The sequence below is a fragment of the Equus przewalskii genome, unplaced genomic scaffold, assembly GCF_037783145.1.
Source record: "Equus przewalskii isolate Varuska unplaced genomic scaffold, EquPr2 contig_6335, whole genome shotgun sequence".
Taxonomy (NCBI): domain Eukaryota; kingdom Metazoa; phylum Chordata; class Mammalia; order Perissodactyla; family Equidae; genus Equus; species Equus przewalskii.
The window spans coordinates 360,107-383,896 of record NW_027227860.1 but is presented as its reverse complement, the minus strand read 5'-3'; the positions used below and the strand labels follow the sequence as shown (position 1 = coordinate 383,896).

The 23,790-nt window shown below is 36.4% G+C and overlaps 1 protein-coding gene and 1 pseudogene across 1 annotated transcript; both read left to right on the top strand.

Annotated features, from left to right (window-relative positions):
- The first annotated feature begins 4,819 nt into the window (after positions 1–4,819).
- LOC103555738 (olfactory receptor 52E8-like) lies at positions 4,820–5,782 on the top strand. Its single transcript, XM_008527492.2, has one exon. The coding sequence runs from the start codon at positions 4,820–4,822 to the stop codon at positions 5,780–5,782; it is 963 nt and encodes a 320-aa protein (XP_008525714.2).
- An 11,835-nt stretch (positions 5,783–17,617) lies between these two features.
- LOC103555718 (olfactory receptor 52E8-like) lies at positions 17,618–18,559 on the top strand (annotated as a pseudogene).
- Positions 18,560–23,790: the final 5,231 nt, after the last annotated feature.

Below are 23,790 nucleotides of genomic sequence, written 5' to 3'. Positions count from 1 at the left end.
GCAGCCTTAAACCACATCAATGTGAATAAAGAAGGAAAAGGAAAGAGATGAATAGATTAGTCGAGTTTCATTCCATGGAGAACGTTATTATAAGGAGGAGTGAGAGAGCAAAAGGAGAAGGCAGGGAGGGATGGGGAGAAAATGAGAGAGAGAGAGGGACAGGAGAGAGAGAAGATTGATGGACAAGGTAATGAAGAATATAGGATAGGACTGGAGCTAATAAACCAGGTTTTTGACAGAGTCTTTGAAATGAGATTTGGAAAGAAGACATCATACAAATTCTATTATGTTGGTAAAAGAATAGATTATTTGGGAAAATAAAGAAGCAATGAAAAATTCTTGTCCTGTAGTCTCAGTGTAGGGAGAAAGAGTTTCCAAAAGAGACTCTCTAGTGGATATTAATTAAACTATGTCAAAGTCTCAAAGATAGAATAGTACTCCAGGGGAAGCAGAGTTTTAATAAAAGCTTAAATATCTTCTCTTCAGTATGTTAAAATATGTGCTCCAGAAAGATTCCAAATGGTGTTACAAACAGTTGCTTTAAAATTTTGTGTGTTTCTTATGTAACAACTTACAAATCTAGTCCATTAAACAAAATCCATAATTAAAATTCACTTCAAGATAAGTCCTTCTCTACCTTAGACCTTCTGTGAGGCTGCTATAGGGGTAATATTATTAAGTTTCTTAGAAGCCTTACAGGTTAATAAAGAGGGTTTATGATGAGGATTTTTAGGCTGGTTAATTTTAAAACTACAGATGAGAAGCAGGCTCCGAGGAGTGGAATTTGCTTGTTCCTTTGTTGGGAAACATTTACATTTCTAAGGGAAACCTCTATCTGTGAAGATGCCTCCCTCTCTGTGCCAGGAAGAAGGCGGGTGGTCTTATCTCTAGAAACTCTTAATCAATGCCAAAGGCAAGAACTTAAGTTGTTTACTGTCTGGCAACCTCATGTAACTGACACCCCCCCCCCCCCCCAACATCCTCCTTTGTCTTCAGTTGAAGATAATATTTAAGCGGTGACTTCTGCCATTTACTCAATCCGGTTTGATTCTTATCTAAAAGTTGTGGGAGGCCCAATGGCCAGACCCTATGGGCACTGATACTTTTTTACATATTCTTTCCTTTGTCTTGTAAAGAGATAACTCACATACCTATGCCTTAAATTTAGCCTTACTCTCCACCCATGTTTGCAGCAGTGGGGGAGGGGGGGACAGCAGCTCCCCATGCCAGCAGCATCTCTGACTGTCCGTGGGTCCTGTCCCCAGGCAGCAGCCCTGACTGCCCATGGGTCCTGTCCCCATGCTATTCTATACTATTCTCTAAATAAAAGAGCACTACTGCCAGATCTTAAGAGTCTAAAAAATCTTTCTTTTGACTCCTCGGCTCACCGACCCCGCATCAGTTTATAAAGTGTAAACTTAAGATCCTGGAAGCCTTTTTTTAATCTATCAGAAATGGTATATGAGAAACTAACTTAAGTCTTTGAGATCTTAACAAAGATTTTATAGTCACTCTCTTAATTCGATCTTTGCCTTGGAACCATCTCTTATGTTGAGAATGTTTTGCAGTGAGGAGAGGATAAGAATGAAAATTGGCTTGACTTTGGAAACCAGCAATTCCTGGCTCCTTTATATTTCCTCTAAATTTTGGTTGAAAACTGAATAATCCCCTTTTTAACTTGTCTCTCTCTATCTGAATTTTATTGTACATAAATAAAATAAACCATTTGACACTTTCAACATTCTGCCTGGAAATCTCTTTAGCCAAATCCACCAGTTCATTATATAAATATTTTCTATTTTCCATGTTACTGAAGACAACAGTTTGGCCAAACTTTCTTTCCTTATATTGAAATGATCCCCTTTCTTACAGCTCTCAATTCTGTCTTCCTCATTTTTCTTCCCATCCGCACTTCAGTCTCCTTAAGGTCCGTGGATTTTTCACTCTATGCACAGCTCCAAAACCAATGACATATTTTTTGGATTTTATTAAGATGGAATCTAATTTGTGGTAGAAGATTCTCTCTTGTTTTTGTTATTTTTTTTCTTGTGTGTCAAGAACCTGAAAACTTAGTGTAAAACAACAAATCAAATATTTTATTATGTTCACAGATTCTGTAGGTCAGAAATTCAGAAAAAGCATAGCAGGGAAGGCTCTTATTCTCTCTAGAAAATCTAAAGTCTTGGAGTAGCTCAGATGTATGAGATCAATTTAAAGAACTTGGAGACTGTGACTGTTGGGGCTATGTGATACAAAGCTAGTCTCTTCACTTGTAGGTCTAGGGCCTAGGCTGGGTTGGTGGATGGATCGACTCAGCTAAGACTCTCTTGTCTGGGGCTCTACAAGTTTCCTTGTATCTAAGTGGCTTCCCTCTGCCGTGGTCATCAGCCTATTCCGCTGGTCCTGCAATCATTAAACAACTGGTGAGGTAATGATGAGTAAGAATATAGGCTCACTTTACTGAACGTCCTTCTCCTCAGGATCTTGGCTCCTCACATCTTTGCTGCTTTATCAAGTCCTTCACCTAAATGTTTCATGAGGAGTAGGGCAAAGGAATTATAGGCATATCATATTTAAGCTGTAACAGAGATGATCTAGAAAAAAAAGAGCCAAGGAAGACTAATGGAACATGTCATTGAAGAAGATGGCAGATAATCATTTTAACAGCTCAGGTGCTAAGCAAGAGCTTAGGCTTTTAATTTGGAAAGCAGAAAAGATAGAGAATCTCACTGGAAAGAAAAGAGGAGATGACTATTGCCCCATCATTCCAGTGCAGGGAGAGAGGTTTCTTAAGAGAACTCCCCAGTGAATATCACCTAATCTATTGCAAGAACCCAGGGAGCTACAGTCTGCATAGCACAGGAAGCAGGGCTACTGCACTAATATAAATGCTTACTCTTTGCCTAGGAAAGTGTGTACCCAGAGAGATGCCAGACGATGCTTTCAGAGTGCATTCTCTTGAGGTATTTGGAAAGCAAGGTAAGGCTATGTTATCCTTAGTTAGCGCTGTGGGAAATAGCATGGGTAATGCGGAATGAGTTCATGCTAAGCCAGGATATAGAGAAGGATGGAAAATAAGTGAACAATAAAAAGTTGGGAAAAGGATAAAGAAAACACACAGACAAGTTTAGGACATTGCAAATTTTATACACATAAGCCATCATGGCTACATATGTTTCTACATGTACATATATCTCTTTGTATTCATAGTCCCACATATGAGACCCTCTGAGATGCAGAAGAAAACTCTGTATCAGCTCAGCTACTTTTTCTCAGCTTACATAGTAGGGACCAAGTGTGAACATCAAGAGATCAAAGACTATGTTTTCCTGGCATCTTGCCTTTGCCAGGCTTAGCAAATGAGATAAACATGTATGCCCTTGAACAAAGGAATTCATGAATGAATAAATCATGAAGCATAACTGTAAAGGCTAGTAGAGTTTGTTTCATTTTGTTTTGTTTTATTTTTAATAAGACCCAAGAACAAAGTTAGAAGGTAGCTGAGAAATGTGATAACATGTAGATAGATCAGGTCATTTCATAATAATATATGCCATGGACTGGGAATAAGGCAGAGATAAGATGGAAATATATAGAGCAGAGTTTCTCACGCTTGGCACTACTGACATTTTGGGCCAAATAATTCTTTGTCCTGGGGGGTTGTCTTGTGCATTGTTTGGTATGCGGTGTGTAGGTCCACTGCCAGGATCTGGACCAGTGAACCTTGGGCTGCCAAAGCAGAGTGTGAACTTAACCACTCAACTATGGGGTCAGCCCCCAATAAATTCCTTTTTACTTAGTACTTAAAAGGAGACATCCAGTAAAACATCAAGATCTGGAATAGAGGACAGCTTTGCTGGTCTCCCTTTTCCATGCATAATAAGGATTAGATAAGATTTGAATAGAGTAGAGCTCAAAATATTAGAAACTCGTTAGGTATTCCTGATTCGACTTCCTGAGATACATTCTTAGATTAATTCGAAATTTTATGGATTCAATGTATAATAAGATCATTTCAACTTAAAAATTTTATAAGTCCAAGTTTCACCCTAACTTAAAAGTTCCTGTGTAAAACTCCATTTTCTTGTCTTTATTAGTGTTCCAAAATATTTTGGATGAAAATGACTTTTCGAAGACCTGGTTAAGATGGAAATTGTGTTATTAATCTTCTAGGTCATGCTAGTTGCTGTTATCACTTTCTTCCAACTCATTCATTTAATCAACATTTTTTCTGAGAAAATGTGTGTGTGAAGTAGTTTTAGGTGCATGAATATACAAAAGTAAATTTGAGGTCTCAGACTTCAGATTCAAATAGACAGAAGTATTCAGTCAAATATATATGCATCATATATACATACATATGTACATACAAATACATATTTATATATACATGTATATGTGTATATATATAAATAGTCCTCAAGTTCCCCAATAGAAGAATGGGTTGGATTACATATGCTAAAGCATTTTTCATTTACATTAAATGCAATATGTATAACACCACCAGATACAAAGAATAAAAACCTTTATTATTTCTGCTCCTTACCTTGAATATTCGTCTGATTGATGGATAGTCTTCTCCTTTCTCTTCTTGTTCAACTAAAAGGTTGAATAGGAGTGATCTTGGAAAGAGTGAAACTAGCTCTCCATCTGATGTTCAGGTAAGGATGGCAAAAAAGTTTTGGTAACATTGAATGGGAGAAAATGAATATTTCAAAATTATTTTGCATTTTACCAGGAGTCTGGAAAAATAATGAAGTGGAGCAAGTGTCACTAATGGGAAGTCAGCATCTAATACTGATATGAATAATCACCAACAATGACAGAGAGAATGTCTCTTCTTAATGACACCCAGTTCCATCCTTCTTCATTCCTCCTCTTGGGTATCCCAAGCCTGGAAGATGTGCACGTCTGGATTGGATTCCCCTTTTTCTTTGTGTATCTTGTTGCACTCCTGGGGAATGCTGCTGTCCTGTTTGTGATCCAGACTGAACATAGTCTCCATGAGCCTGTATACTACTTCCTGGCCATGCTGGACTCCATTGACCTGGGCTTGTCCACAGCCACCATCCCCAAAATGCTGGGCATCTTCTGGTTCAGTTTCAGGGATATATCTTTTGAAAGCTGCCTTTCCCAGATGTTCTTCATCCACTTCTTCACTGCCATGGAGAGCATTGTATTGGTGGCCATGGCCTTTGACCGCTACATTGCCATTTGTAAACCCCTTCGGTACACTATGATCCTCACCAACAAAATCATCAGCATCATTGCAGGCATTGCTATTCTGCGGAGCTTGTGTATGGTGGCTCCACTGGTATTTCTCCTCCTGAGGTTGCCCTTCTGCGAGCACCATATCATTCCTCACACCTACTGTGAGCACATGGGCATTGCCCGTCTGGCCTGTGCTAGTATCAAAGCCAATATAATATTTGGTCTTGGGGATATGTCTATTTTATTATTAGATGTGTTTCTTATTACTCTTTCTTATGTCAAGATCCTCTATACTGTCTTCTATCTGCCCTCCTGGGAAGCCCGGTTTAAAGCTCTCAACACCTGTGGCTCCCACATTGGTGTTATCTTAGCCTTTTTCACACCAGCATTTTTCTCTTTCTTAACACACCGTTTTGGCCACAGTATCCCTCAATATATTCACATTCTCTTAGCCAACCTATATGTGGTTGTTCCACCAGCCCTCAATCCTGTGATCTATGGGATCAGGACCAAGCAGATTAGGGAGCGAGTTTCATGGATTTTTTTTAGAAAGATCGTTAACCATCAGTAGTCTTAGAATGTCCTACAGTTCATATTTTCTCCATAAGCTCATTAGAAGGGATTTATTGTCTAAAAAGATAGAAGGCAGAGAGAAAAGTGAATACGAACAATAATGGCATTCCTTTCCCCATAATCTTTTAAGTTTAATAATGAGTTTATTGATGATAACATTAAAATCTGTAAAGAGTGCATTTTTTTACAAAGTGCTTATATTTATATTGTTTGATCATCAAGATAGCTCTGTAAAGTAAGTACTATCTTCACAAGTTTTTAGATGAAAGTTTGATGCTTCAGATTGTTAAATGGTTCATCTGAAAATCCAACTGTTAGTGGGAGATCGATTATTGTCAAGTAGTTTTAAAATTGCACAATTACTGAATCACCAGAAGAAATATGAAAGCAACAGAATGAAATTTCCTCAGGAATTGTAGATAATTTTGGTGACAGGATTCTGAAAATTATAACAATTACATTATTTAACTCATTAGCATTTCCTGTTCTCAATAATTACTTATATTAATATATCTATTTTTTTATGTGAATTCAATGATGTGGTTACTCTTAATATTTGCAGTTTCATATAAGTAAATTGTGAATGAGAAAATTCTCCATAGCAAATTATGATTGATATTTTGGCTCCAGGCACCTAGGGAAACAGAAGAAGCCAGGCATTTAGAAGTAAAATAGAGTAGGGGATGATGATGCATAAATTATGAAAGATCTATTTATTGGATTGATATTTATAAACTTCTGCATGTACTAAGTTGTATGTGGCTGTTTGATGATAGACGGATGGGAAGACAGAATCCTATGTCCTGAGAAACCCATCATGGAAGAGTTAGGCTACTAAGGCTAAGAACGTCATGCATAAAATTACATACAAATTTATGTTTGGGAAGAGTTTTTTAGAAACTTTCTAATAATATTCACTAAATATTCCAAATACTGGGACAATATATTGAAGATAGCCATGCAAAACTAGAAATACATTCGACTTATTTTTGCTTTATATAATAATCATATGGCAAATTATTGACCTAGTTCATAAAGGAGGTGTTATTGGAAACTACATTCACGTGAGTCTTCCAGAGTTATATTATCACTTTTATTTTAGCTAAAACTTCTAATTCATCATCAATTTATGACCATGGAAATTCTACTGCATGGCTGGAAAATCTCACAGGGAAGTTTAAAAAGTTACATATCGCCTTATAAACTTGTAGTTAATTCTGACAAAAATATTGTGAACAGGACAGCATGGTTATTCATATATCATACCTGCTAAAAATATTCATAGATACAGGTAAATTTTTGTATTTAGAAAATCTAGTAGACCAAGAGAACATACCAGGGCAATTGAACAAACAGATATCAGACAAATGAATTAAGTCAAACCACCTTGTATATTTAAAAACTCTGACTCTAGATAAGGTAGGAAAACTTTAGCCATCTACATAGACAACAGAAGAGCTCATCTACTGGTACGTTAAAAAAGAAAATAGTATTATCACACTCAGATATGAGTGTATATAAAAATTAATAATATTAATCTACAGCAATTTAGACATTTGGATAAAATAGTCATGGTAAGAAAAAAGTTTCTGAAGCCTTTTTAGAGGAAGACTATACAGCTTGAAAATATGTGTTTTAGTAATCAGAGGATGAATAATAAAACTATCTGCTTGGTATAGTTAGGTTAGACATTGCTGGTGTTTGCTGACATTTCCAGTTTTCTTTTTCTTCCAGCAACATGGGAGGATTACATGTGTCCAACCTCTCGCAGTGTGACCTGCTATGGCTAGTAAAATATTTGTAGAAGCCACCTAACCTGTGTCAATTCTAAGAGAAAACATTTAAAAGTGAATGTGTGCTTCCCTGTTTTCTTTATCCATGCTCTTGTGTACCCTGAGCTTTTGTTAAGATGCCATGTCATAAAATTCTGGTGCCTTCATCGGAATAGATCCCTGAATGACCAATAGAGTCCTTCCCCACCCCAAAAGCCTGCACTAGTTATGTAGTATGAACAAGAACTAAACTTTTAATCTTTTAACACACTGAAATTTGGGAGGAGGTGGATGTTACCTCACCATAATCTAGCCTGTCTTGAATGATATACTCCTGGACAGGAAACTGTCAAAATATATATTTAACCAAGAATAGCTAACAATAACCAAGTTTTTCCTGAAGAATAAAGTTGGAAGACTTACACTGCCAGAAAAACAAGATCTTTCCCAAAGCTATAGTAACTGGGAGCATGTGATTTTGGTGCAAGTATAGAAAACCAGTCCAATAGAGAGCCAGAAACAGACCCGCAGATATATGTTTATTTGAATTATGGCAGAGATAACATTGCAGTACAGTGACAAAAGATGATATTTTCAATAAAAGATACTGGATTAACTGGAGACTCATATTAAAAAGTAATGAATCTTGATATTTATCTCCTGTCATACAAAAAATTCTTCCCAAATGAATTGTAGACGTAAACTTTAGAGGAAAAACAATACAGCTTCTGGGAAAAAAGAGAAAATATCTTCATAACCTTGAAATAATGAAGGATTCTAAAATAAGACACAAGGACATACACATTTACATGCTAACAATATTGGAAGCATTTTGATTGGTCAGTGTATATTAAAATTAAGAACTTTTATCAAATATGCCATTAACGGGATAATAGGCAAACCAAATTACTTGTATTACAGAATATAGGAGGACTCCTATAAACTGATAAGAAAAAGGAACACCACCACCTAGAAAAATTAGCAAAGGACTTGTATGGGGATTTTGCAGAGGAGGATATCTAAATTTCTAGTAAACATGAAAAGATGTTCTACTTCCTTAGTCATAAGGGAAATCACATTTAAAATCCCTAAGGAGTTCCACTATACACAGACCAGAATGAATAAAATGAAAAATGTTGAGTAGTAGCAAATATGAGGAGGAACTGGAATCCTCATACGTTGCTGATGAGAAGGCAAAATCATTACTAAAATCATTTTAGGAAACTGTTTGGCAGCATCTCAGAAAGCTAATCATGTGTATAGCCTGTAACTGAAAAATTCCACTCCTAGATATATACCCAGAAAAGATGTTACATATGTTCAATGATCATAAGGCACTAAATATAACAATCAATCATTGATACAGCTCAAATATGCATTAATAGTATAATACATAAAGTTGTGATATATTTAAACATTGAAATACTATGCAGAAATTAGAATGAACAAACTAGAAGTATAACAACATATTGAGTGAAATGATCCAGATAGAAAAAAGTTGTGTATATAACTTTGAGATTTTATGTATATACAAATCTCGCAATCTTAAATTTTAAAAATCTTAAATTGTTTTAAGTTCAAGAACAAGAGAGACAACACAAGGGTTGAATTTTCAAATCAGATTCACATAAACCAATGTGAAAGTTTCCAACAATGAGAGCACAGAAAATCAAAATGTTTCAATGAAACCTTCTTCCCCTTGAGAAATTGAATATTGTCACATGCGGTCTCCATAGAGCTCCTTTCTCTCCCCCTCAGTATTTCTTCTAATTTTTGATTTAACATGTTAGGTTTGTTTTGAGCAATGTATGTGTAGAAATTGATTACACAGAGTGAGTTGTTTATGGTATATCCCCATCTTATACCACATTACTTATTCTGATAATTGATTATTTTCTATTATCTTCCAAGAGAAAAAAAATCCTTTGCTTCCTAGCAGGCAAACTTAGTCTGTGGTGTTAGAAGTCAGGAGTGTAGTTATTTGGTGTATTAGTAACTGGGAGCTGATATGAGGTGGCTTCTGAATTACTGGTAATATTCTGTTTTGACTTGTTTGATGTTGACAATTTGTGAAGATTTATTAATCCTATACTTACTGTTTTATGCATTTTCCTAGTAGTTTCTTATAAAGTATACTAAACTATATCTCAATAAATGATGAACATAAATTTTAAACATAACACTTAAAAGTGTAAAACTTTTAGAAGACTACATAAAAGAAGGGGCTGGCCTGGTGACACAGCGGGTAAGTGCACACGTTCACTTCAGTGGCCCGGGGTTCACCAGTTTGGATCCTGGGTGCGGACAGGGCACTGCTTGGCAAGCCATTCTGTGGTAGGTATCCCACGTATAAAGTAGACGAAGATGGGCATGGATGTTAGCTCAGGGCCAGTCTTCCTCAGCAAAAAGAGGAGGATTGGCAGCAGTTAGCTCAGGGCTAATCTCCCTCCCCTCAAAAAAAAAGAAAGAAAGAAAATGTTTGTGACTTTAGCTAATGCAAAGTTTTCTTAGGTATGACACTAAGCCACTACTCTTAAAAGACAAAGAAAAAAAAGATAAATTTACCTTTATTAAAAAACAAGAACTTCTGCTCTTCAAAAGGACACTTTTAGGAAAGGAAAAGGCAAATCACAGACTGAGAGAAAAAATTTGCAAAGCACATATATGATGAAAGACCTGTATGCAGAATATATAAAGAATTCTCAAAACTCACTAATAAGAAAAAAACAACCCATTCAAAAAATGGGCAAATGATTTGAACAGGCATTTCATCAAAGAAAATTATATGGCTGACAAATAAACACATAAAGAGATGCTCAGCATCATTTGACTCCAGGGAAATGCGAATTAAAAACACAGTGAGGCAGGTCTACAATCTATTGGAATGTCTTAAAAATAGCCCTGAGAATGCTAATTATTGCTCAGAATGTGGCCCAGCTTATACTCTCACGCATAGGAAATATCAATGACCTCAGTCAACAACCACTAAAAAAAATAATAGTACAATTTATTACTTGCTACAACAAGGGAAATCACACACACTGATGACACAGTGGTAGTATTAGTAAGAGCATGGAAGGATTTGGTGTTGGATTTGTGCTTGTTTGGGGGATGCTTTTCAGAAGTAGGTGGTTTCAAGAAAAGGGACTAATTGTTTTCTTGAGTATCTTTTTTTATTGAGATATAATTAACATATAGCATTGTGTAAGTTTAAGGTGTACAACATATTGATTTGACACATTTATATTGCAATATGATTGTCATTGTAGCGTTAGCTACAACCTCTAACTTGTCATGTAATTATTATTTCTTCTGGTGGTGGGAATAATTAAGATCTAGTCTCTTAGCAAGTTTAATGTTCTTAAAAGAGTGTTGCTGTCTATAATCACTGTACAGTGTATTAGATCTCCAGGACTTGTTTATCTACTAGTTGCGAGTGTGCACCCTTAAACAACATCTCTCCCATTTTCCCAACTTCAGCCCTGGTAACTACCATTCCACTCTGTGTATTTTTTTTTTTTTTTTTGAGGAAGATTAGCCCTGAGCTAACATCCATGCCCATCTTCCTCTACATTATATGTGGGACATCTGCCACAGCTTGACTTAATAAACAGTGCATAGGTCCACGCCCAGGATCCAAACCAGCAAACCTAGGCAGCCAAATTGGAGCAAGCGAATTTAACCCCTACGCCACTGGGCCGGTCCTCCACTCTCTGTTTATTTGAGCTCAGTTCTTTTACATTCTGCGTATGAGAGTTATCATAGCACTTGTCATTCTCTGTCTGGCTTATCTCATTTAGCATAATGTCCTCCAAGTCTACCCACGTTGGTGCAAGTGGCAGGTTTTTTTTTTTCTCATGGCTGAATATAATTCCATCATATAAATCTATAAAATCTGTAAATTAGATGTACATAAAAATATATGAGATATTCTGGATTGTTTAGTAGTTCTATGTTTAAATTTTGGGAAACTCCACATCTTAATAATTTTTATATAGAAGGTGAGAGGAGTGGAGTGGGAGCTAAAGCTACATTTGATACAATAGCCATAGTCACCCCTATTAGCCAGAAGGACACCTTTTTTTGGGGGGGGGGGGCAGTGCTTTTGTTTTTGTATCTCCTCTGACAGGATTATGAAAGAATCCTGTTTTGATTTCACTCCATCATTACTGACACAAAGTGATCTTGTCTGATGTTCATGTTTCATGAAATTGTTCATGTTAAGTGGGCATTATCATGATCAAGATGTTAATGCCAGGCCAGCTGACAGCTGACAGCTGTCAGAGCTACTTTTTTCTTTCTCAAAAGAAAACCGGTCTCCCATGATTCCAGACACAGTATTTAATCTTTCTGTGATGTTCTCAAATAATATCTGTTTCTATCTTACTTTGAAGTTTTTTGTGTCTGTGTGTGAGGAAGCTTGACCCTGAGTTATATCTGTTGCCAATTTTCCCCTTTTTGCTTGAGAAAGATTGTTGCTGAGCTGATATCTATGTCAATCTTCCTCTATTTTATGTGGGAAGTCACCACAGCATGGCTTGAGATGTGGTGCTAGGTCCATGCCTGGGATCTGAACCTGCAAAGCCTGGGCTGCCAAAAGAGAAAGTGCCTGAACTTAACCATTAGGCCACTGGGCTGGCCCCTAGTTTGCAGTTTTTATTGTGCCACCTTCCAACTTCTTTCTAAAGGAAACTGAGTTAGAAAGCCTGGAAGTCTTACTGGTTATCCAATATTCTGTAGCTCTAAGGTTAGCGCCAAACAGCTTAAAGCAATTATTTGTATATTTATACGTGGTTAGTATTATCTATGCAACCAGAACATAAGCTTCTTGGGGGAAAGATTTACAAATACAAAACATAGCTGAGCACATGCTTAACCTTCAATAAGTGCTCAATGCCTTACCTGACTTGTAGATCAGTAAATTATATTTACTGAAAAAATAAATGGTACAATGATTAAAGAATAAAATAGCTTTGGGTAACAAGATGGGGAAATTACAGGCTGGCTCAGGTACTCTTATTATGGAACTGCTGGCAGGAGAGTAATTAGAAATGGTGGGGTGCTGGAAAGTGAGAAATTCTTGCAAGTTGGGAACCTAAGGGGAAAAAGTTGAAAACCCCAAAGGATTCCTTTGCCATGTACTTTTTATGCCCATAAACCTGTGGTGGGAACTTGTGAATTCATCGTTTTTCATGCTCTGCTCCCATGGAGCCCCAGAAGAGCAGCTACTCCTGCTCAGGGAGAGGATTTTCAGTATCATATAAACTTTCTTCCTTGAGCTACAGTTATGACGCTGAGATATCTGGAGGAGTGATTACTCCGGATGGTGGATTCTTTCAATATTGGCTATACCTGAGCCTGGTGAGTTGGGTACAGCCTCGGCTGCCATATGTATTGGAACATATAGATTGGGAAGATTTGAACTTGGATCTATTGATGTAATCCCTTCAGTATCTTTATATATGATACAAATATCATTTGGAGGCAATAAGTCAAAATATTTAACATGCTTATTTCTAATTTGTAGAATTTCAGGTAATTCTATATATTTTAGAGTTTTCTCATTTTTTTACAAGTGTATCTATTTTTAACGATAAGAAAAATAAAAAGAAAGGAACTAAGTGAAACAAGCAATTTGTTTTGTTGAGGTATTGTTGACTTTCTCTCTCCTCCTCTTCTGTTTCTCTCATCTATTTTCCCTCTTTTTTTCTCTCTCTTTCCCTCTCTCTCATTTCTAATTCTCTCTTTTAGCCTAATTTTACTGAACTTTGTCTTGTTACTCATTATTTCAGAATGTTTTTTGTATTTAGTATCCAAAAAAATGACATTTTCAAAATTTTTCAAAATCAAGTCAATACATTTTCTATTTTTATTTTATTGTCACTAAGGGTGAAGAGCATCAATATTTTTATACCTTCAGTTCCAAATAGTATGTATCTTCCTAAAAGCATACAATGAATTTTTTGCATTCTGAATTGTGCATGTATGGCTACATGTATACATACACATTCATTCTTGCTTTATCTTCCATATTATCAAGCAATATTAGTATTAAATGTATAGGCTGTAGATAAAACATATAACAGTTGAAAAATAATAAGAGGTTTTTTAATAACATCACTTTTCCTTTCCTGTGAACACGGCTATAGGCAGAACTCAATCACGCATTACTCACTGACTCTTCCAGTTTATCTATCTTTTACTATTATTCTAATACCAGGGTCTGGTTTGGAAAAAGCAAGATGACCCTTTTTCCCTCTCCCACATCATGAGCATGTGTTATTTATTTAGGTATCCACCTATCTATCTATTTGGTGCAGGTTGGGGGGGTGGATTGTATTTGAGTTGAAATATTTCTATAGCAGTTGCTTCTGAACTAGACCTGCTCAGTGTTGTGCAGAGGAAGAATTCTGATCTCAGAGAGCTCCCCCTTTACCCAGGACTGCAGAATACCTGAGGGAACATATTTCTGGTCTTAACACAGTTCTTGAACTTTTGCTGCTCATTCTATGTAGGGATAAAGATCTCCAAGACAAAGAGAATAAGTATCTCCTAGATAGACAGGCAGAATGAGGTTGTTTTGCAGCAATTCTTCTCCTATTTTCTCTCCTACTCTATTTCTCTTCTACAGGGAGGTCTCCTGAATTCCCTTACAAGTCCAACAAGTCTACAAGTCTTTGTTTACAGATTTCACAAATCCCTGGCATGATCCTTTTGCCCCTTGCACAATTCTATTTGTTTAGGCACTCTAATATAGAGTAAATAATGATTTTTATGCTGAAAACAAGTTGCCATTGTAAAAGATAGAATAACTCAGATTTTGTAACATGCACCACCATGAGACTATTTTATTGATGTTTCATTGAGGTCATAGAGCTGCAAAATAGTCAGGAGTTTCCATAAGAAGAATAAATTATGTCTATCAATTATATTTTACTTTCTATTTCTGATTTTCATGATCACTTTCTTTTACTAAACTCTCCCCAGAATTTCTGCCTGATATTCTCCTTTTAGTACGTCACAGGCCCATTGATAGCCCCCTTTATCAAGAAAGCCTCTCATTAAAGAATTATCTTTATATCTTATGAGGATTTTGGTTCTCCTCATTTCTCCATCCTTAACTGCCAGATATAGTGTGTTATTTCTGTTCCCATCCTTCTAATATGAAGCCTTTTGACCAAGAGTTAAAATTAGTAATTAACTACTATTCAATTTTTCATTAACAATTGTATTGAGTGGGAGCTATCCTGCCAGATGCTGTGCTAGACGAATAATAATGGAAAAACTACTCCCTGGCCCCCTTTGTAACTCTGCATGAAGCTTACAATTACATGGGAACTCAGATACTGATTAAATAAACATACAGAGAGATGTGGCGTAGAAGAAGAGGGCCCTAGGAGAGAATATTACAAAGGCAACATACTGAGTTCAGTAAAGGCCTTTCCAAGAATGGGTAACTAAGGTGCAGACATGGAGGATTACTAGGAGGATGATACTGGTTCTTTTCTTCACGTCTGTCTTGGGGAATCCCTCCAACAGGTACATTCCCATATCACAGATTTCATCATCCTTTCTTTTCTCTCATAGGGTCATGCTCTTTTATTCTTAAAATCTTCTACTGTGATTTCCTAAAATCTCAAGTGCGTGGTATATTGTGCAACATTCTAAATTCCTTGGCTTCTAGACAGAAGTCATGTCTCTCATTATTAATACTATTTGATCCTCTTCAAAGGACTACCCTTTTTTTCATTTTTTTTTTAAAGATTGGCACCTGAGCTGACATCTGTTGTCAATCTTATTGTTTTTTCTTCTTATTCTCCCAAAGACTGGCCCCCCCCCCCGCAGTACATAGTTGCATATTCTAGTTGTATGTCCTTCTGGTTGTGCTATGCAGGAGGCCATCTCAGCATGTTTTGATGAGAGGTAGTATGTCCGTGCCCAGGATCCAAACCGGCAAAATCCTGGGCCACCAGGAGCACATGAACTTAACCACTCAGCCAAATGCCAGGCCCTAAAAAGCTGTTCTTCATGTATCATAATTAATAACGTATTCAACTTTGGTTCCTTCTTCTCTAGAAATGTGAATTTAGACCATTATGTTAGCGAAATATGCCAGAGGTAATAGAGAATGAGGAAGAGTAAATTTGGAAGAAACCTGAAGGTGCTAATCATGATGGGCAATGTACCTAAAGAAACTGAATAAAGGGCTAAATGCCTGAGACTCAACCAAAGTCCAGTGAACAAATGCATTTCAGCAGAACCCTAGGAATACCAGGAGGTCAGAGAGCTGGTTGGCTATAACAAAGCAGCTTTGTTTATAGAACAGAGACATGCACCTCTGATACAGACATAAAAGAGATGGACTTATTCAGGAACCAGAATCTGTCCTGTTTTCCCCATGTGGATGATGTGAGTAGCAAGTGATATAATTTGCCTGAAATTTCCTTTTGGAATCAAAATAAATGATACTAAATGCTTAATAATATTATTTTTATAATTGTTCTCCTCATTCTAATAACAATACAATAATAGTGATGATAATAACAATAACAATAATAATAATAATAATATCCATGATTCCCTATTTAGGAATGGAGTTGGAAATGAAATGCATTATTTAGAAATGAAGTGAGCCCAAGTTGTCTGCCGTGAGGAATAGGAGAAATAAATGGGAAGCATAAAGGGTTCAGTCAGTGCTTTAAGCTTGAGTCAATCTCTCTAAAAACTGGTGGTTATATATCTAAGATTAATTATGTTGCATCGAATTTTGTGAAATTAGTGACCTTATAAGGCAAGGTCCTTGTTTCAAAGAACAAAGCATATGTCTTCATTGATTGATGACAAGAGTTAAAAGTAATAAAACAAATTTAGAAGCAGAAAAAAATATACTTAGATTTTAATGAAAGTTATTTATCAGCACGTTGAGAAGAAAGATAGGCCATTTTAAATAGCAGGAATAAGGTCCATTGGTTATAAGTGGAAATGCCCAGAGCCATATATAGGACTCACATTTCTAGTTAAATAAATTATCTTAAAGGAGAGTTTTGAAATCTGCAATATTGTCATCGCTCACAGGTTGTAATCATTTGTCAGTGGGATATTAATGTATGTTCTCTCAATTTATAATTAAGTATTTCAAAATGTTAGAACCTAATATAGAATCTTATATCAACTGGCTTGGTCTGCATTCTCACTAAAATTAATTTAGATTATCTTGACTGTTGACGAAAATAATCCATAACCAATCTATAAATGAAAATTTGGGTGAGTTTATTCTGAGCTAAAATCTGAGGACCATGGCCCGGGGCCTTTCTTCCCAAAGGAAGAAAGGGCACCAAAGAAGTGGAGTGCACAGAGTGGTTATATAACCCCAAACAGGATGTTTCACATAGGATTGAAATGGCCCTTTTACAATAGTCACGAGACTGCTCTGTTGGCACAGTGGTTGATGGAAACAGCGGTAAGTCTGCTGTCTTGGTGAATACAGCAGGGTGGCAGGTCTGTTGTCTCGAGCTGGGTGGTCACAGGTGAGCTGGGTGATCAAAGGTGAGTGCAGCAATCAGTTCCTAGCCTAAGGAAAGATGCTTATCCCTAAGGAAATGCCAATTTGGGGAGAAGTTGCACCTTTTTCTTAAGGCTCTTTGTTCTTGCCATAGGAAATGTTTTAAAGCAGATATACAATGCGTGCTCAACGGCCACAGTCAGGCCCTTTTGGAAAAAACAAAGTCAGGCCGAATTAGTTTTACACCAAATGGCTTCCTCATATACTCCAACATCCTATTGCTTGCCATTTCAATTTATCATTGCCCAATGTCCAAATATCTATTCATTTCTTAAGGAATATTCTTCTTCATTTGCCATATATGTCAATGAAAGTAAGTGAGAAGAGAAGTTGAGGGAAAACACAATTTTTCTTCTATATTTCTAGAGAAAATGTACTAATTACATCCTTTTTGTTCTTATTCAGTAGTGAGCAGTATTGATGAGATGTTGAGAAGCCTTTATAGAACTAAATATTCTTTCAGATGAGTGGAGTGTGACCATCAGAATCCCTTAGCAATATGCCTCCAGCCAATATCTCATGTATTCATCCCTCATCCTTCCTACTGTTGGGAATCCCAGGACTGGAAAATATGCAGCTCTGGTTTGGCTTCCCATTTGGTACAGTGTATCTGGTTGCCCTCTTAGGGAATCTCATCATCCTTTTTGTGATCCATATTGAGCACAGCCTTCACCAGCCTATGTTCTACTTATTGGCCATGTTGGCTTTCACTGACCTCTGCCTGTCCACTGTCACCATTCCCAAAATGCTGAGCATCTTCTGGTTTGGCCTCAGTGTGATTAATTTTGGGGAATGCTTAGCTCAAATGTTCTTCATACATCTATTTACAGGTTTTGAAGCATTCATGCTTGTAGCCATGGCTTTTGATCGCTACATTGCCAATTGCCACCCTCTTTGATACAATACCATCCTCACCAGCAGAACTATTTGTGTTATTGCTGGAGTAGGAATGTTGAAAAATTTTGTTTTGGTTTTTCCACCTGTATTTCTCCTTCTGAGGCTTTCATTCTGTGGACATAATATTATACCCCATACCTATTGTGAGCACATGGGCATCGCCCGCCTGGCCTGTGTCAGCATAAAGGTCAATGTGTTATTTGGATTAATCCTTATCTCTATGATACTTCTCGATGTTATTTTGATTGCTGTCTCCTATGTAAAGATTCTACATGCTGTCTTCAGGATCCCATCCTGGGAGGCCAGACTCAAAGCTCTTAATACCTGCGGTTCCCACGTGTGAGTCATCTTAGCTTTCTTCACTCCAGCGTTTTTCTCCTTTATGACACATTGATTTGGCCACGATATTCCACGTTACATCCACATCCTCCTGGCTAATTTATATGTGATCATCCCCCCTGCTCTTAACCCCATTATTTATGGGGTGAGAACCAAGCAGATCCGAGATCGAGTGGTGACAGTTTTCCTTTTTAAGAAAGTTTGACTGAACACTTGATTTGAAAGTAGTCTTCAAATATTTTTTCCTTTCCATCCTTAAAAAAGGGAAGTGTCCTTAAGCTTTATAGAGCAAATGCTCTACAGAATATGCTGTTAAACACAATGTTTCCCCACCAATGGGCAGTATCAAATTCAAGATGAATTTACACAGCAAATATTTGTCCCTAGACTAAATATAAATTTTGTTGTTAAATAAATAGGTGCCATTTATTTCTATAATGGATATTAAAGTCACAATTTGAAGATAAAGTCTTAATGCAACTCAAGTGCTATTAAGTTGTCTCTTTATACAGAATTGATTGATTATGGCAGAGAACAGCTATAGTCCCAAGAACTATGAGAGTTGTAACGGAGGCAACTACACAGTGCTTCAGGGTGTGGGTTCCAGGAGTGATAATCAAAGAAATTAAACACAGATCTTATTTATTCCATGACAAGTGTTGGCTCCCTTAACCATGTAACCACAGGGAAGAAAATAATCAATAAAACACCATAGGCATCATTTTGTACTCCATTTTTATAAATTTCAAAATAGCAACTGCAGCAATTACAGAGTCAAGTATCTGAAAGGTCTCATGAGACTTCATGGGTTTTAAGTGAGGTCAAAGTAAAGCACAGCAGAAGAAAGAAACAGATACAATAGGTAAACATGGAGAGATTGAAAAAATTGAGGCACAACTTCCGAAACCTTTTCTCGGTTGCACACGATGAGCTTCATCTTTGTTGTGAACCACCAAAAAACGTGCAAAGATGCCTCTTCATCACCCAAGTCAAGTTACGTGTTTGCTGACAGTCTTTTAAACCTAACTGGTTACATAGCAAAACTGAGAACTCCATAATATGGGTGGGCCTCATCCAATCAGTTGAAAGTCTGAATAGAACGAAAGACTGACCCTCCTGGAGCAAGAAGTTCTGCCAGTTGGAATATGTCTACTCCAATTAAGCATTCTGGAACTGGAGAAATATCCACAGGATGATTTCAGGGACCCACTAGACCCTTGTGAGATGGACCTGAGCTAAAACTTCGTTGATCACCTGACCTCCACAAGTCCCTACTCTGACTGTATAGACTTCATCAAAATAAAAAAAGTATGTATTTCTTTTCAAAATACACTACTGAGACAAGGAAAAGGTGAAGGCCCAGGCTGAGAGAAAATGCTTGCAACATATATATTAGGTAATGGATTTGTGTGCAGATTTTATGAAGAACTTTTACAGGTCAATAATAAAAAGATAAAACACCCAATTTATAAAAATGAAGATATCCCATAATAAAACGTGTTCTTTATAGATATTCTTTCCAGAAAAAAGAATACATTCAACTAGAAATCATGTTTGCACACAGTTTTAGGGGGGCTCACAGAACTCCTGAACTTATTCCAGATTGGGAAACCTTGATATAGTGGGAGAGAGAAACACTTGAGTATAATTTCAAGGGATAACGCTGTCAGTAAGAAAGAAATTGCCATGGAGGTTAGACAAGTGTCAGCTCTTCACAACCACCACCAGCAGGATCCAGTTGCCCATAAAAATTGAGAAATGGAGAGCAAGGAGAACTACCTCCGGAACTGTGCAAATTTTACTCCAAGATTTGCAAGGGATTTGAAGGAAAGAAGGACACAATACAAGGAAGTCTGAAGAGCCTAAAATTAAAAAATAAAAGGCATCCCATGAGATGGCAAGGCTAAAAAGAGAGGAAATCACAGTTAGGAAACCGTATTTCTCCATCAGGCATACCATCGAGAACATCTCAGCTCAAGCACATCCTGGTTATAAAACTAGAATTGCTAAAAATGGTATTTCTGAATGTTCCTGAGGGGTGTGTGTGTGAGCGTAGTGTAGTAAAACTATTTTAAAATTCCAAAAAACTTTGCTTGTAAAGAAATTCTATTATGAATCTTATTGGAAAGGGAAGCGTTATTGTAAAATCAATGTTTACTACATATTTTAACATATTACCTAATATTTATTTTCATGATATGATTTATTTAATGTTACTTTGCAGCTATGCAGGAGCTTCGAAGATGGACATTGTAAGGTTTATTTGTCTGAACCCCCCGACGGGACCACAAGCCTCTTATAGAACAAGAAGTGCATCTATGTTATTCCCATTGTATCCCAAGCTCTTAGCACAGTACCTGACTGATAGGCACTCAACAAATATTTGTTTAATTGAAAAATAAAAAAAAATAAAAAAATGAAGGTAAAATTTTAATAGATATTTCACAAAAAGATATGCAAGTGATCAATAAGCATGTGAAAATATGCTCACTGTCACTGGTCATTAGGGAAATGCAAGTTGAAGCCACATGAAACAGCATTACAAAAATTGCTAAAATTAAAGATTAGCCATATCAAATATTAGCAAGGATGTGGAGCAACCGGAATTTTCAACACTGCTAGTTGGACGCAAAATGGAAGAAAGACTTTGGGAAACAGTTTTGCAATTTTAAAAATAATGTTTAACATACCCCTATTATATGACCCAACTAATAAACTCCTAAATATTTACCCCCCAAAATTTAAAAAAACCCAATTGTTCATACAAAGATTTGTACACAAATATTCATAGCAACTTTATTTGTAATAACCCCAAACTGGAAACAACCTGAAGCACCTACATGATCTTACTTTTTTAACACAACCACACAGAGAAAAAAACCTTTTAATATACAACATTTTATGCATTATAATAATATGTGTTCTAAGACAACTAGTCAAACATATTTCAGTTAATCAAGAAATGAGGTAAAAGAAAGAATGAAGATCATGCAAAATAGTGAGCATTAAGTAAAACAAATTGAATAATCTTATTTAAGCAAATATGGCCATCATAAATATTGCTAGGCCATTGGATATAATTCCTAAAATATTCTATATATGCATGTTGAATGTTATAATCTAAAAATTATTTAATATAAATCCATCCACAAACATACTTAGAGGGTTTATAGTTAACTTGTGAACATAGACCTTTGTAGGTATTTGGAGAGCTCTGCTACAATATCCTATTCTAGGTCATTAATACCATCTTTACATTCTTACTAGTCATGCTTGGAGACGAGGCTTCTACCATACATATGTGCTTTGTTGTCTCCTTTTTGTAGTATTATCTAAAACAAAAGAAACAGAAAATAAAACAACCCAAAAGAAGTAAAAATAGAACTTTTTGTATTCAATTGGAGGAAATAGAAACAACTATTATTATTTTTTAAGTGCTATTATATTTTAACAATTTTTAAAATGATAATACAAGCACCATATTTTTAATAGACTTTATTTTTTAGAGAAGTTTTAGATTCACAGAAAAATTTAGTGGAAGCTGCAGAGATTTATCCTACACCCTCTGGCCCCACAAATGCATAGCTCCCATCATTATCAATATCACTCTCTAGACTGATACGTATGTTACTATTGATGAATCTACATTGACACATCATTATCACCCAGAACGCACAGATTACCTTAGTAAACTTGGTACTGTACACTTGGTATTATACACTTTATGGGTCTAGACAAACGTATAATGACATATAGCCATTATTGGAGTGTCATACAGAGTTGTTTCACTGCCCTAAAAATCTTCTAGGTTCCTGTGCTGTTCATCCTTCCCCAACCCCTTAACCCCTGGCAACCACTGAGCTTTTTACTGTCTCCATAGTTTTACCTTTTTCAAGATGTCATATAGTTGGAATCATAAAGTCTGTAACAATTTCAGACTGATTTCTTTCACTTAGAAATTTTCATTGAAGTTTCCTTCATCTCTTTTCGTGACTTTATAGCTCATTTCACTTTATGGCTGAACAATATTCCGTTGTCTGGATGTATCACAGTTTGCTTATCCATTCACCTACTGAAGGGTGTCTTCATTGTTTCTAAGTTTTGGCAATTGTGAATAAACCTGCTATAAACATCCCTGTGCAGGTTTTTTGTATGGACATAAATTTTCAGCTCCTTTGGGTAAATACCAAGGAGTACGATTTCTCGATCATATGGTATGAGTATGTTTAGTTTTGTAAGCAACTGCCAAATGTCTTCCAAAGTGACTGTACTATTGTGCATTTTCTCCAGCAGTGAGCAAGTGTTCCTGTTGCTCCACATCCTTGTCAGCATTTGTTGTTGTCAGTGTTCTGGATTTTGGCATTCTAATAGGTGTGTAGTGGCATCTCATTGTTGTTTGAATTTGTATTTTTCTAATGACATGTGATATGGAACATCTTTCCATAGGTTTATTTGCCATTTTTATGTCTACTTTGATGAGGTTCCCTTTTAGGTTTTTTGCCCATTTTTTAATTGGGTTCTTTGTTTTCTTATTGTTGAGTGTTATCTGAGTGTGTACTTCAGATAACAATCCTTTATCAGATGTGTTGTTTGCAAATATTTTGTCCCAGTCTGTTGCTTGTCTTTTCATTCTCTTGACATTGACTTTTGCAGAGCAGAAGTTTTTAATTTTAATGAAGTCCAGCTTATAATTCTTTCTTTCATGGATTGTATCTTTGATGTTGGTTTTAAAAAGTCATTGCCATATCCAAGGTCATCTAAATTTTCTCCTATGTTATTTTCTAGGAGTTCATAGTTTTGTGTTTTACATTTAGGTTTTTGATACATTTTGAGTTACTTTTTGTGAGGAGCGTAAGGTGTGTGTCTAGATTATTATTTTTTTCATGTGGAAGCATCGTTTCTATGAGTGCTCACTGAAGCGTATGTAGTAGAAAAGTCTCCCTCACCTCACACACCTCTGTTTCTCTGGTTCCTCTTCTCAGGGGCTAACTCAGGTACTAGTTTTTATTATTTCATTTAGAGCTATTTAAAGGTATTTCTTCATGCTTCCTTAGCTATTTATCATTACATTTTATTGACATATGATATGTTGTTAAATTTTTCCCAATGTCCAGTCTTCTAAGTTATGTATAGCCTTTGCTAATAAAAATGCTAAAACAAAAAGTCATCCAGCTTCAAAGAGGTAATTTCATGTCATTAAGTGGGCATTTGAGAACCGCTGAGTACAAATATTTCAGGACCTAGCGCAGAGCCTGCTCTATAACAAGGAATCCACAAGGGTAGGGCAATCAGTTGTTCTGTTCCTGGACTCTGCTTGACACATTTAATTGGGTGGATGGGAGGATGGACGGCTGAGTGCTAGTGTGTAAAATATGTGGCACGGATTGAAAATTATAAAGGAGATAAAGGACAACTTGGTTGCATTATGAATTCTAA